The sequence below is a fragment of the Cornus florida genome, unplaced genomic scaffold (genome assembly GCF_030987335.1).
Source record: "Cornus florida cultivar Cherokee Brave unplaced genomic scaffold, ASM3098733v1 CherokeeBrave_3.0.0_Hap2_Chr04, whole genome shotgun sequence".
NCBI lineage: Eukaryota > Viridiplantae > Streptophyta > Magnoliopsida > Cornales > Cornaceae > Cornus > Cornus florida.
Window position 1 is genome coordinate 58,996,527 of NW_026775574.1, and position 14,513 is coordinate 59,011,039.

A 14,513-nucleotide genomic window follows, 5' to 3' on the forward strand; every position below is an offset into this window, starting at 1 on the left:
TCGAAAGATCTTTTGAGATCGATCTGAGAATTTTTCTTCCCTTTTTGAATTTCAAGCTTATTTATTCAAAGCAACATTACGTTTAGCTAGAGACGTTAAACTTAACAACCATTGTTCATACTTTCTTGAATTCCATCTTGTTTCTTCCAAAAAAAAAAAAAAAAAATTCTCTTGTGCCCTTATGTGTAGTCCTGCTACTTTTCTATCGGGCTTGATCTCATATTTCTCTTTCATCTTGTGCTATATTACCTTAGATTGCATGATTTGATTATTCTTATCCCATTTGATATTTGATGTGAGTTTGCTAGTGTGGTTATTCAAATAGGTTGTTAATTCCAAGTTTAAGGGAGACGTCTTTCGAATTGGATCGCTACCGGGCTTCATGTCTACATTACCACGGTATACTCTTTCCATTTTTTCCATTGTTCTCATTGCACATTGAGGACAATGTGTAGTTTAAGTTTGGGGGTAAGGTGTCTTTGTTGCATTCTACTTAAGTTTGAAACTTAAATGCATGATTGAGATTTGAGATTGATGTTAGCGATGATTTTGATCTTTTGAGGACTATATTGCTTAAAATTTAAAAAATTGCTTGACTTGAGAGTCCAATACTCCTTGTATGCCTTGTAGATGCCATTTAGGAGTAAATTTTTCGAAAGATTGATATCTTGCTTGCACTTGTGGTCCACATCATCTTGATTTTGTGATTGTTTTGGGATTCACTCCAGTCTTCTACAATAACACAGGCGCACACTAGCATTCATTTATGGGGTATATGCTTTTATTGAATTGGTTATATCCCAATTGAGCTAGTAGTGCATTGAAAGCTTTTATTCTTGATAAAGGTGGATAACAACCCCTTTTCACTAAGTACCGGGATTCTAGCCTCATTAAGAACTGAGTTTCTCGCACCGAAAGGTGGAGGGCCTAAACTCTAGGTTAATAATTGAACTTGCTTACAAAAAAAAAAGAAAAAAAGAAAAAAAAAAGAGCAAAAGCAAAAGCAATAAAAAGTAAGGACTTCTTCCAAAAGGTGAGAAGTGGGAAATGATTAGATGGAGGTTGTTTTGATTTGTAACCTAGTTGATTTAGGCTTATAAGTCCGTAAGGGTGTTTGAACACTTAATGCCCTAAAGCCGTCTGGTTTGGGAGTCATTGACCTAACGTTCGACCTCATGAATCGTTAGAAAGCTCAATAGATCAACAAATTACACCATACTTCCATCTTTGATCCTTAAAAAAAAAAAAAAAAAAAAAAAAAATCAAGTGGAAAGAATAAGCGCACCTAGAACAATAAAGCTTTAATAAAAGGTCCACTTTTTCTTTTGGTGATCGGTACTAGATTTGTGTACTAGTTTGAGGGTAAAGATGTGATTAATTCTTTAGTTGGCTAAGATAGCAACATATTTGATGCCGGTCTACTCAAAAAGGATTCTAGAGTTGTTTTGATTTGCATGATCATTTTTTTGATGTGTGGAGGACCATATTTGCTTGCTTGATGTTAAGATTTTGGGAGATTGCTTGGAAATGGTTGAAAAATTGCATACTTGAGGTAGTTTTCTCCCAATACTTGTTTTCAATATTGGTGCCTCTTTTGTGAGAATGAGTTTAATGTTTGTGGGTATCATTTCTGGAAATCCTCACGAGACTTCATTCGTCCACTAGGGGTAACCTAGTGGTTTAAAAGGCTTGTTGCATATGCTAAGTGCAATCGTGTTCCCTACGAAAGTGGCGTTATCCATTGATTACTTCCTAGTTCATAGTTGTATAGTTGTTCATTTCATTCCTTTACTTTCTAGTTCATTGCTAATGACTAGCAATATTTAAGTTTAGGGGTGTGATGAGCACTGAAAAGTGCGTATTTAAACCCCTTAAGCTTAGGTATTCTAGAACCTTTATCTACTTTATTTTACCGTTTTGTATTGATTTCATGTTTTTTCCATTTTCAGGTACTTATCCCCAAAATAAGCTAATTCAGCCAAATAAGAGCATAATTGAAGTAATTCTGGGATTAATCAAAGAAAGGAGCAAAGTAGAGCAAAAGGAAGCAAATGGTGGAATTTCAACAACTTCGATCGATCTCAAGAAAAGTTCGATCGATCCAACTTTCATCGATCTCAGCACTTCAAGATAGATCTGAGCTATGTTTGTCCCTGTTCAAAGATCTCAAAAGTTCGATCGATCCAACTTCCTTCTTCGATCGATCAAACATTCTTGTCCTTATCCAAATGATTGATCTTATCCAGTTGTACCATCCTACCAACCACTTTTGTCCTTTTCCCAAAAATATCTTCAAAATATCTCAGATTTGTTTTTATCCAAAAAGGCGCCGTCATTGAGGATTGATTCAACTTCAGTTTGATAGATCTCAGCCATGTTCGATCGATCCAAGTCTAAGGTTCGATCGATCGAACTTCCTCTAGTGCAAAAATATTTAATTTCCAGCTCACAAAAGTTGTCCTTTATCCAATCATTGGGGAATATTTGCTGTACGACCCCAGCTCATTTTGGGTGTCATTTGACTTACCTATATAATGATAAGGATTAATTTTTGTATAGAGAAGAACATAGAGGATCATATTATATTATCTCATATCATACCATACTTAGAGAACTCTTAGGGAGGAAGCAAAGAAGAGGAGGATGTTAGAGATACCATTGGAGACTCTTCATCAACTAAGGAGCAGATTTCTTCCATGGAGCTTGCCCTTGAGGGTTGGAGGACATCATCCATGAGTGGCTAGACATCCTCTTGGGGCTAGAGTTAGCCCTAAGCATGCTTTCTACTTCTTGATTTATGTATTTTTGAGGGGATTTGTATTGTGATTCATGTTTTGACACTTATATATATATATAAATCTTGTTTCTTCAATGATTTATATGGTTTAATGCTTCTAATTGATCATTTCATTCTATCCATATGTCTATATATGCTAGAATAGATGTTCATGTGTTTGTCTTTATTTCTTGTGATATTGATGCATGTCTATGTGTGTTGATGCTATAGATCTAGAGATTGTCAAGACTTAGTGCTTAATGTCATGTTCTTGTGATTTATTTGATGGTTCATACTCATTTCTTGATGGATTGTGCCTCTCCCTTATTTTAATTAGTTTAATTTCATGTCATTAGCTTAGTTGTAGTATAGTTATTAAATGGGAGGACAATCCATGCTTGTTGTTGATGTTCCATACTTATGAAAAACAAGTAACATGTATCTCTAACCTTGTGATGTGTTTGGATTGTGAGCTTAAAGAAAGGATTAATGGCTTAATTTGATATGTTGTGCTCTCCACCGTATTGTTTAGACAATATATGCTTAATTTGTCATCCATGCTTATTGAAACAACCACACACACACACTTTATTGCAATACATGTTCTTCCCCTCATTAATCATTCATTAAAGGTGTAGAAAAGCTATGCTTAGTGGTGATCTCTAAACCCCAAGATCTCTCTCTATCTTTTATTCTCTCTATTGAATTATTGCTTACTTTAATTTAATTTGCAACTAGTTCAATTCAACCAACCAACCACTATTTTGATCACTCGACCTACTAATCCTAATTTTGATTCCTCAAGTTAGTATGACAACTCAATCCCCTTGGGACGATCCCTTCTCACTCATACTACATAGTATAGGTGTTAAGCGGTTTATAAATTTAAATTATGGTGCCCACTTAACACTAATTTCCAAACTCAAAGTTTTGTGCATTGTTTTGTGCGACCTTCGAGAAAGCCACCAGTTGGTAACGACACAGATCTGTCTTTCAAAACTTAAAACTTTCCTATATACATTTCGCTGCGTACAACTCACAGTATTTAATATTAAGGGAGTATTAATGAGACTGTATTTAATATTAAGGGAGTTTTCTTATTTATTAGTATACATATATTAAGTAATATTAGGGGAGGTTGTTCACGTGTTTATCAAATCAAAAAAAATAATTATTTAAAGGGCGAATTGCAAAAAACTCCCCTCGAGTTTCACCTATTAGCAAAAAACACCCCTTGTGAATTGTTTTAGCAAGAAACCCCCCTTAATTATCATGAGAGGGGTATTTTAACTGTTGTCTATTTAAAGGGTTATCTTTTTGACAAAAATACCCCTTACACATTACACTGTTCCTATCTCATCCTCAATCGTTGTTTGCAAATCGCGTGTTCTGCACCCACTACCATCACTTGCGTCATCCATAGTTCCTCGTCATCGCCGACAACCGATCAAGTTCAATTTTTGTAGCTGAATAATCTTAACAACAATATTATGAAGCAGCAACATGACTCCAGTAAGTGACGGATATATTCCAACTTTCAAACTGAATGTTTATCCCCAACAAAGGGGCAAAAAAGAAGAAAAAAATAAGTAAAAATGTGATAAAATGTAATACCCCTAATTTTAAAAGGATAGTCCTGGCATTTATTTAATTGTTTAATATTTTATTTAATTGTTTAATTGCGTGTTATTTTATTGGTTATTTTAATTTTGTGTTTCTTTTATGGTTATTTACATTTGATTTTGTGTTAATTAATTGATTAAAGTGTTTTGTTTTTTTTTTTTTATTGTAAATTGTTTAAATTAAATTGTATTATGATGTTTTATTTGCCTTATTTGAAAATTGGTTTTATTTAATTAATTTGGTTTAAATTAGAATTGTGTTTTTCTATATTTTCACGTATTAGCCGACATAGGTTATAATTTAGGTTATTCTTGGGCCGATTAAGTGTTGCATTAGGGCTCACATTATATAAGGGTTAGGGTTAGATTACTAAGCCTATAAATATACATGTACGAGTTCTACCTAGGGTTTTAAAACAAAACCCATATACGTAGTAAAATACAGAGAGCAACAGTTGTGGTTTTGAGAAAACAGAGAGTGGAAACTTGAGAGCTTACAGAAAGGGATTAAGGAGGGAAGCTAGGGTTGTGGGTTTCAACTAAGACTAAACCAAGAGTGACGGAGGTGGAACAACAGTCGGAAACTTCGTCGAAAAAATCAGGAGACGACAATTTAGAGTTTCAAATATGAAACTTAAGGCAAGTCTTTGTTCTATTCTTTCCCTTTAATCTGTGTTCTGTGCATACCTAGCTAGACTCCAGGGGTTTAACTAGTGATAAAACGAAGTAACCATGCATGCTTAACGGACTGAAACTGAGAGTTTTATGGTTATATATACTTGTGTGTGATTTCATTATTTTCTTGGTTCTTTATGTATGATTTGTAGTTTAACTTGAATCTTTGCCTACTAAAACACTTAAAATAATTTAGTATGGACGTATGGGACTTAGGTGGAAGCTTAGGGGCCTTAACAATGAAGTTTTAGAATTTACAGAGGCTGAACGGACGAAGAAGAAGACCCCAGCAGTAATTGAGGCGTCTTAGTTTGCAACTGAGCCCCCTCAGTTAGCAATTCAGCCCCATCGGTTAGCAACTGAGTCCCCTCAGTTGGCAATTCAGCCCCATTGGTTAGCAACTGAGTCCCCTTGGTTGGCAATTCAGCCCCCTCAGTTAGCAACTGAGTCCCCTCGGTTAGCAATTCAGCCCCCTCAGTTAGCAACTGAGGCTGCTCAATTGTAACTTAGCTTGCTCAGTTGGGGTTTTGGTTTTTAATGCCCAGATTTGTTTTAAAACCTATTTTAATTAAATCTAATGGGTTAAATGGACTAGGGAAGGTTCTAGAGTGTATAATACATCTCTTAGGCCTAAGGAATTGGACAAAATGGATTTGAAAATAATTTTTATAAATTATTTAAAGGATGAATCAGTATAAAAGAATACAACTTAGCATATTGATAATGGATGGAAAGAACCAAATTGCTTAGTTAAATTTTGGGCAACATAATGAATTGTAATAAGATTATAAATCTTATATTGGATGCATGATAGATCATTTTATGTTTAAAGTTTGAACTATGCATGTTCTGGATGTTAATTGTTGGAATATCAAATTCTCTAGTGCAATTACATGAATTAATGCTGGGATTTATATTGCTGAAATTTTAAATACTTTTCTGCAATGATATGGATAATGGTTTGGATTGTAAATTACTAGCTTGTTATGCATGTGTTATAATTTATAAGGATATGGAGGATTGTATGCACCGGTATGGGATGGTGACATACTAGGGATGTGTTAGCTCAAAACGCTTAAACCTAACCTATCGGATTAAAGGAACGGATTGAAAAATATTGAATCCTAATTGTGACTAAGTTAGATCAACTGCGACTAAGTTGAATGGCTTCCTGGATTAATGTATGGTAGTTAAGTCATATCAACTGAATAAGTTGAGTGACTAATTAATTTGTATATTGTATGTCATCTTAATAAGTATTTGAATGACATACTCTGGTTTTGGACGGACTTTATATATATGTTTATGGTACCACGAGATGAGCTTGAGTCTCAGACTCGTTGGTTAGGGTGCGTATACGCAGTGGATGCGTAGCTGGTTTAAGTAGGTTGAGGTGTACCCTGTTAGGTCTAGGTACTCATGCCTACCTTTGGGTGCGTTTTCGCATGTTGCCTTCTATTCAGGTTGAGACCCTTACTGTAGTCCAGTGAATGTCCCTTAGTGTGGATATATATATGTATGGACTAGATAGATATTGTTGAGCTATCTAGGATGTATCTGCGTATCAGATTACTGTTTGGATCGTAGTAGAATAGGACTTGCATGTGGCCCTGACCCACTCTTTATTTTCCAAGTGTTTGTCAGTTCTAGGGTTAGAGCTTGGACGTGCAGAGCAGATACAGACACTCACTCCTCTGTTTACGTAGGACTACTCTTTATGTTTAGCTTTATGTTTCATTTCAGTTATTTTAGTTTCAGTTTAGGATTTTATTAGGGGTCCACAAGGATGGATTCCCGAGTTGTTAAACTTATAGAGTTTTGGATTATCGGATTTTAATAATTATAGTTTGAGAATTTTTTTAATTTAGAATTCTTTCAGCGTTATTATTTATTTTCTTCGTTATTTTGTAATCCGTGTTTGTTTTAAAATACTTTAATTGTCTGATATCCCTCGGGTTGGGCCTGGGCCTAATCAACCCGCGTTCAGGATCCGAGGGGTATCACATAAAACCTCAAAGTTGTTTGTGTGTGTGTGAATCTGAAGAATAAATTAATTTTCCTAGAAAGTAACACACAAATACTATGCCCCGTCTGCGAAACTGACCCGTCCTGGCTGTGTATTTGCCGACCGCTTCATCCTCGCCACTGCATTCCCCTTCATTCGTTCCGGTACATCTATAACTATCTGTTTTCACCATCACAGTCCATTGAGTCAAATCGCGAGTTGACTCGGTTCTAGCACCAGAGCTTCATCGGGATACTCTTCGACGAGCTGCAGTTGTGGGACCGGTACATGGCTAGAGGAGAGAACGTGATGTCGCCGGAAGTTTAGTTTAAGCGATTCCGATTCGGCTTGCAGTTTTTTATTTTGACTCGTCTCATTTGTTGATGTTGATCAAAGACAGAAAGCTATGGAGGAAGTTCAAATTGCCTTATTTGAGTCTCGACTCGTGTTACCCAGAAGTCCCGTTCGAGCGATTCCGAGGCGGCATGCGGTGGAGATGAGCATCGGAGAGCCGCGCTCTGTTTTCTTGGTTGGGATGAAGCGGCTAACGAATACACCACCGAGAAGGGTTAGTTTCGCCGACGGGGCAAAGTATTCTTCAGATTCACACACACACACACACAAAAACAGCTTTGAGGTTTTATCAAATTTTTACTTAATTTAATTTTTTTTTCTTTTTTGCCCCTTTGTTGGGGATAAGCATTCAGTCTGGAAGTTGGAATATATCCTTCACTTACTAGATTCATTGTGCTGCTTCATAATATTGCTGTTAAGATTATTCAGCAACAAAAATTGAACTTGATCGGTTGTCGACGGTGATGAGGAATTATGGATGATGCAGGTGATGGTGGTGGGTGTAGCGATTTACAAACGACGGCTGAGGATGAGATATGGACAATGTAATGTGTAAGGGGTATTTTCATCCAAAAGATGACCCCTTAAATAGACAGTAGTTAAAATACCCCCTCATGATAATTGAGGGGGGGTTTCTTGCTAAAACAATTCACAAGGGGTGTTTTTTGCTAACTGGTGAAACTCGAGGGGGATTTTTTACAATTTGCCCTTATTTAAATGGCAGGATATAATAAATTTTTCGTTGGATTGCATTCATATTGCGTTTCTGAACATCTGCTTTAAAATTGAAATTGAAAAAAAAATTAATAAAATTTTTTAAATGAATTAATTTAAAATTTGAATTAATTTCTCTTCAATTTTAAATGTAAGATGCACTTGTTTTATATGATATTTATGCTTCGTGATAACACGGCAACTAAAATAAACAAAAACAGATAAACATAGAGCAGTCGCCCCAATTTTCTCTCCTACCTCTCTCTAACCCCTTCGTCTTCTTCATCACTCTGCCTCCCTGCTCCCTTCCATGGGAGTGGGGAGATGATGGCCGCCTCCCACGGCTACAATAAACTCGGTGTATTTCAATTAGTGCATTCTGTGGGTGCTTTTTTTACGTCGTTTTTATTTTCTTCCGCTTGATTTGTTTTTTTTACTTGGGTTCGTTTTCGGATCACATGGGTGGATCTGTTGTTTCCTCCGACTAGATCTCTAGTCTAGGTCGGTTTTTCCTGCCTTGATTTAATCTTTTTCCCTTTGATTTGATTTTGTGCAGGGTTTATTGTGTGTCGGAGCGCCTTGTAGTTGTAATTTTGGAGCGATTGTCGTGCTGATGACCAGGCCTTTCGGTCTCTCCAGTTTGATGCGTTCTCCCATGGTGGTTCCGTTTGCAGAAGAAAGTCGGGCATAGAAAAACCCCGTTGAGTGTTGGACTCTGTTTTCTTTACAAATTTAGAGTCTGTTCTTCATTAATTTGCTTTGTTTCAAGATTTGTATGTCTTTCTGGCTTGACTTTATACTTTCTGTCCTATTATCTTGACTTTTGACCTTTGTACCTTTGAACGACGGAAAAAAAATATAATAACGGGCAACTTTGCATAACATTAGATTCATTAATCACGAGTTCGCCAACTAGCCCTCGGCATACGCAAGTTATTTATGAGGTCGGGAGTGGGTTCATCTCATCTCATCTCATCTCATCTCATCTATATTCTATATTATTAATCTATCATCCTAAAATCATCTCATCTATATTCTATATTATTAATCTATCATCCTAAAATATGTTTAAAGATGAGGTAACCATATTCATTATTCATTCCATTAAAATAATTTTGAAGAATAGCAAATCAACCAACCGACTTGATAAGGTCAACTGTAGAAAACTATAATAAAATTTCCCAATTTGTCCCTTACCAGTCACGTTCCCATCAATATTTCTCTCCTCCAAATTACCAACCGACTTTATAAGGTCAACTGTGGAAAACTATAATAAAATTTTCCAGTTTGTCCCTTACCAGTCACGTACCCATCAATATTTCTCTCCTCCAAATATATATATATTTTTTTGATTCTCTAGTCAATTTTGACTTTTTGTTTTAATTCTTTCTTGAAAAGTTATTTTTTTTATTTTCTTAGTGTTCGGTAAAGATTTAAGTTAAAATTGAAGTAGAGTCAAACGGGTGAAAAATGTAAAATTACTTGTCTAAAATTGATAAATAAATTATTTTTGTTAATTTTTTTTTAATAAATATTTAATAACAATCAAATACTGAAAAATAAAAATAATAATTTCTAAAAAATTATTTTACATTTGTTTATTGTTAATCAAAACTTATTTGTGTAAAACTTTGAATTAGCCAAATAGTAGATTCAATTGTCGAAACCACAAAGTCAAACAAATGCTTTTATAAACACCACGTATGAGAACTTGGATAAATGAGACATGCAATTTTCACATTTTATAATCAACCCTTGTACGCAAGACATTAGGACTCAAAAATTTTCCACTCACATGGATTCAATTATTTTATGTCTATGATAATATAATATAATAAATTTAAATCATTACTATATCATATTCATATAATTAATGACTTTTTTCTTTTCTTTTCTATATATCTTCCTCTTAATTAGGTCCATAATCTCACCACTAATTTCGACCTACCATGATATTTTAATGTTCTATGAATTTGATCAATTCTGAAAATCTCAGTTTAATATGCCGCAAATTGACCAACTCCAATCACTTAATTGCAACAGTTTGTCTAAGTATATTAGTTGATTTGTGTGGGCGTATACTTTTCAAGTTCATGACTTGGTATAATTTGACAAAAACGCATGAAGCAACCACAAATTTGTATTCATAACCCCCATTAATCATTTATTTTTCAGCAGACCATTTTTGTTATTCACATTCATGTGTATAATAACTCTCTCCAAGATCTTACAAATTAGACAGAATGAGACACACAATGTTAATAATACCTTGTTGGAGGCAGCTTTTCTTCATTTCTCACATCCTCACAAGCCTTGTTGGTGTCATCATTTCTCAGCCTGATTTCTTATATCAAGTATGTTCAGGCAGTGGAAACTACACCAGCAATAGCATATACAAGGCAAACCTTGACAGCCTCCTCTCCTCGCTCGCTTCCGATACCGACATCGCCTATGGCTTCTACAATTCCTCCTATGGCGAAAACTCTGACAGAGTAAATGCAATTGCACTTTGTAGAGGAGATGTTGAGCTCCATATCTGTCGTAGTTGTGTCAATGACTCTACTGCCAAACTCACACAACTTTGTCCCAACCAAAAGGAGGCAATTGGATGGTATGACAATTGTATGTTGCGTTATTCCAACCGCTCTATATCCCATAACATGGAATATCTTCCTGCTTTTTATATGTGGAACCAAAACAATGTTTCTAATGTGGATCAGTTCAATCAGTCGTTGAGAACGTTGTTGGACAGCCTAAAAGGCCAAGCTGCATCTGGTGGCTCTGCTCGCAAGTTTGCCACCGGGAACAGGACTGGACCGGATTTCCAAACAGTATATGCGCTTGTGCAGTGCACCCCTGATTTATCTGACCTGCAATGCATCAATTGCCTAGATGAGGCTGCTGGAGACATTCCGGTATGTTGCAATGGAAAAAGGGGAGGGAGAGTTGTTGCAGCCAGCTGCAATCTTAGATTTGAGGTCAACCGTTTCTACAATGACACCATCATTGATGCACCATCACCACCACCAATACCAACATCACCGCCACTATCACCACCACCGCCACCAGGTACGGGACATACACATACTGCTTGTAGCTAGCTAGGCCGGATATTCATGGCATTCATTAGCACACATTTTGATTGTTTTTAACCTCAAAACATAAATTATATTGTTTTTCTTGGTATTTAGTGGCTATTATTCTTTGTCTAGATGAGTACTGCATCACTTCTGTTCTTTATGATCTATTTGGTTACGTGAAATGTTTTTCTTATCCCCTCCGGTCTCCCTGTTGTGTCCCACTACTTTTTCTTGGCTTTTCCTTCCGTTTTCTCCATTGAAATCATTCTGAAAGTGTATGGTAGTTGTTTCATTTTGAAATTAGTAAATCTAGAAACTTTTTTGTATGATTAGATTTACTGTCCTCGTAAAACATTTTGAAATTCAGCATTCAACGTGATTTAATCGGAACAAATTTCTGCTATTTTTTGCAGGAAAGGACAGTAACACAGCTCGAACTGTCATCATTATCGTTGTCCCAACGGTTATCATCTTTGTGCTAGTTATCATTGGCATTTGCATCTATTTGAGAAAGAGGGAGCAGAGGAAGCCAACTGAGGAAGCTGAGGGTAAATGGTTATATTCAGAATTTAATGTAGAAATTAGGATCCATTTGTTGCAGTTAAACTCATTAATTGCCTCTTAAGAAAAATACTCCGTAGTATAGAAGCTTCAAGACATTAATCACAGGCTATATGACAAAATTTATTTCTAATTTAATGTGAAGAAATGACTTCAATTGAAGGGGGGAAATAAATTAATTAAATGCTCTTTTTTAGCCTAATTCCATTTCTTTTATTAGCTTACTTGTGAACTTACAGTTTTTTCTGAAGATATGGATGAAATTAGAAGTGTGGAATCGTTGCAATATGACTTTGAAACTGTTAGAGTTGCAACAGATAACTTCTCTGATAGTAACAAGCTCGGACAAGGTGGATTCGGTGCTGTTTATAAGGTTTGGAAAATTCATACGAATAATGTTTTACCGGTGGAGTGTTAAATTAAAAAATTTACACTACTTGAAAGTTTTTTTTTGGTAGGGCCAAGTGTGATTTTTCATTTTTTTAACATCTATTTTGATAAATCTTCAGGGTAGGTTTTCGAATGGAGAAGAAATAGCTGTGAAGAGGCTGTCCCGGGATTCTGGACAAGGCGAACAAGAATTTAAGAATGAGGTGATGCTAGTGGCCAAGCTTCAACACAGGAATTTGGTTAGGCTCCTTGGTTTCTGCCTCAGTGGAACAGAAAGGCTACTTGTCTACGAGTTCATGCCCAATTCAAGCCTCGATCATTTCATATTTGGTTTGATTACTATGCTTCTGCTCGATAGATCATACTTCTATAAAGTTTATTTGAAAGCAGGGAAGCAAATCTAGAAAATACACAACCTAACCTCACTGTCACTTATATGCTTGGATGAACATGCAGATCCCTTAAAGCGTGCACATTTGGATTGGGATAGGCGTTACAAGATCATAGGAGGCATTTCTCGGGGACTCCTTTATCTTCATGAAGATTCTAGGCTTCGGATTATTCATCGTGATCTCAAAACTAGCAACGTTCTGCTAGATACAGAGATGAATCCTAAAATTTCAGATTTTGGCATGGCAAGATTGTTTGCACCGGATGAAACTCAAGGCAACACAAGTAGAATTGTTGGGACCTAGTAAGTGTTATATAACCATTTGAAATCTTATAATTGTAAATTTGAGAATCTTTTAATGCATTTTCAAGTGGATACTATGTATCATCTAAGTAACAAAAAAAAAAAAAAAAAAAAAAAAAAAAAACCCTACCAAAATGTTGAAGATGCAAGAAAAGTAACTAGTTGGTTAAATGTCTAGAGACACATGAGATATGGTTTCATGTCTTCTTGAAAGTATGAATACTGTCTTCCAACTACTAATAACACCAACTAGCAAATAAATGTTGCAGTGGTTATATGGCTCCAGAGTATGCAATGCATGGGCATTTCTCAATCAAGTCAGATGTCTTCAGCTTTGGCGTGTTAGTTCTGGAAATCATAACTGGTCAGAGGAATAACTGTTTCCGAAATGGGGAGAATGTAGAGGACCTTCTAAGCTATGTAAGTAGAATATCCGTGGTGAATTACGAGTGCTGAATTTTTTTTACTAGTTACGGAAGTTCATGTTTAATATCAATTTTGCACATTGTTGAACTATTGCAGGCTTGGAAAAACTGGAGGGACGGAACAGCTTCAAATCTGATAGATTCCACTTTGAGAGCTGTTTCAAGTTCAATGGGTGAAATAATGAGATGCATCCACATTGGGTTGCTGTGTGTTCAAGAAAACGAAGCCGACAGACCAACCATGGCTTCAGTTGTTCTAATGCTTAGTAGTTTCTCTCTCACTCTCTCAGTACCTTCAGAGCCTGCATTTTTTATGCACAGTCGCGACAATCCAGAAATGCCATTGCTGAGAGAATATGATTCAGGTGTGACTGATTCCAGTCAATCAAAGAGTATATCTACCAGTCTGTCAGCAAATCAAGCTTCAATTACTGACTTATATCCTCGATAGTGTTTGAGGATGATATTATTGCAAGAAGCATTTATGTTTGTGTGATTTCTTTTACACTGTTTGTTAATATTTGGTACCAAAATATATGCCATAAGCATGTTTGTGAGAACTTTGCTATTCCAGTGAGGAATACCAAAAAAGTACAGAAAGATAATCCTGTCTCAAAGCTGGAAGAGTCATTACTATAGCATTTTAACATGAGTAATGGCTTTTCTATATATCTTCTTCTTAGGTCCATCAATCTCACCACTAATTTCGACCTATCATAGTATGTTAATGTTCTTTATATTTCTAATAAAGTTGATCAATTCTGAATATCTCAGTTTTATCCGTTGGTTTATTAAACTTGCCGCAAATTGACCTACTCCATTGACTTAATTACAACATTTTATTTAATGATATAGGTTGATTTGTGGAAGTACACTTTTCAACATCACCACTTCATGTAATTTGATCATGAATCAACCACAAATTTCTATTCATAACCCATTAATCCTTTACTTTTCAGCAGACCATTTTTGTTATTTAATACCTGTATCACATTCATATGTACCTTACAAATTAGACGGAATGAGACACAATGTTAATACCTTCTTGGCAGCATTTTTTACTCATTCTATAAATAAATAAAAATCTGACATGGCAATTGAGGATTGGTGGTCCCACAAATGATGTGGTGGTCCCTATCTACTTAATAATTTCCTCCTTAGCACCTTAAGATAAAATTAATGTTTTTTAATTATTTTATATTTTATACTGCTTTTAA

General features: G+C 35.6%; 1 protein-coding gene across 2 annotated transcripts; it reads left to right on the top strand.

The window, feature by feature from the left end:
• The first annotated feature begins 10,076 nt into the window (after positions 1-10,076).
• LOC132303327 (cysteine-rich receptor-like protein kinase 44) lies at positions 10,077-14,148 on the top strand. Of its 2 annotated transcripts, none has more exons than XM_059800545.1 (7): positions 10,077-11,215; positions 11,640-11,774; positions 12,039-12,160; positions 12,297-12,507; positions 12,634-12,871; positions 13,141-13,291; positions 13,394-14,148. In XM_059800545.1, exons 1-7 carry the CDS (start codon positions 10,390-10,392, stop codon positions 13,745-13,747), a joined length of 2,037 nt encoding a protein of 678 aa, XP_059656528.1. In that variant the 5' UTR covers positions 10,077-10,389; the 3' UTR covers positions 13,748-14,148. The 2 variants fall into 2 exon arrangements, with proteins under 2 accessions (XP_059656528.1, XP_059656527.1); XM_059800544.1 differs by having other exon boundaries at positions 10,079-11,215; positions 12,027-12,160.
• Positions 14,149-14,513: the final 365 nt, after the last annotated feature.

Bases quoted from the DNA above. Each gene is read 5' to 3' on its own strand.
- LOC132303327 (XM_059800544.1), top strand. From the start codon at position 10,390: ATGAGACACACAATGTTAATAATACCTTGTTGGAGGCAGCTTTTCTTC. The intron at 12,161-12,296 runs GTTTGGAAAATT...ATAAATCTTCAG, and splicing joins GATTCGGTGCTGTTTATAAG to GGTAGGTTTTCGAATGGAGA. The intron at 12,508-12,633 runs GTTTGATTACTA...ATGAACATGCAG, and splicing joins CCTCGATCATTTCATATTTG to ATCCCTTAAAGCGTGCACAT.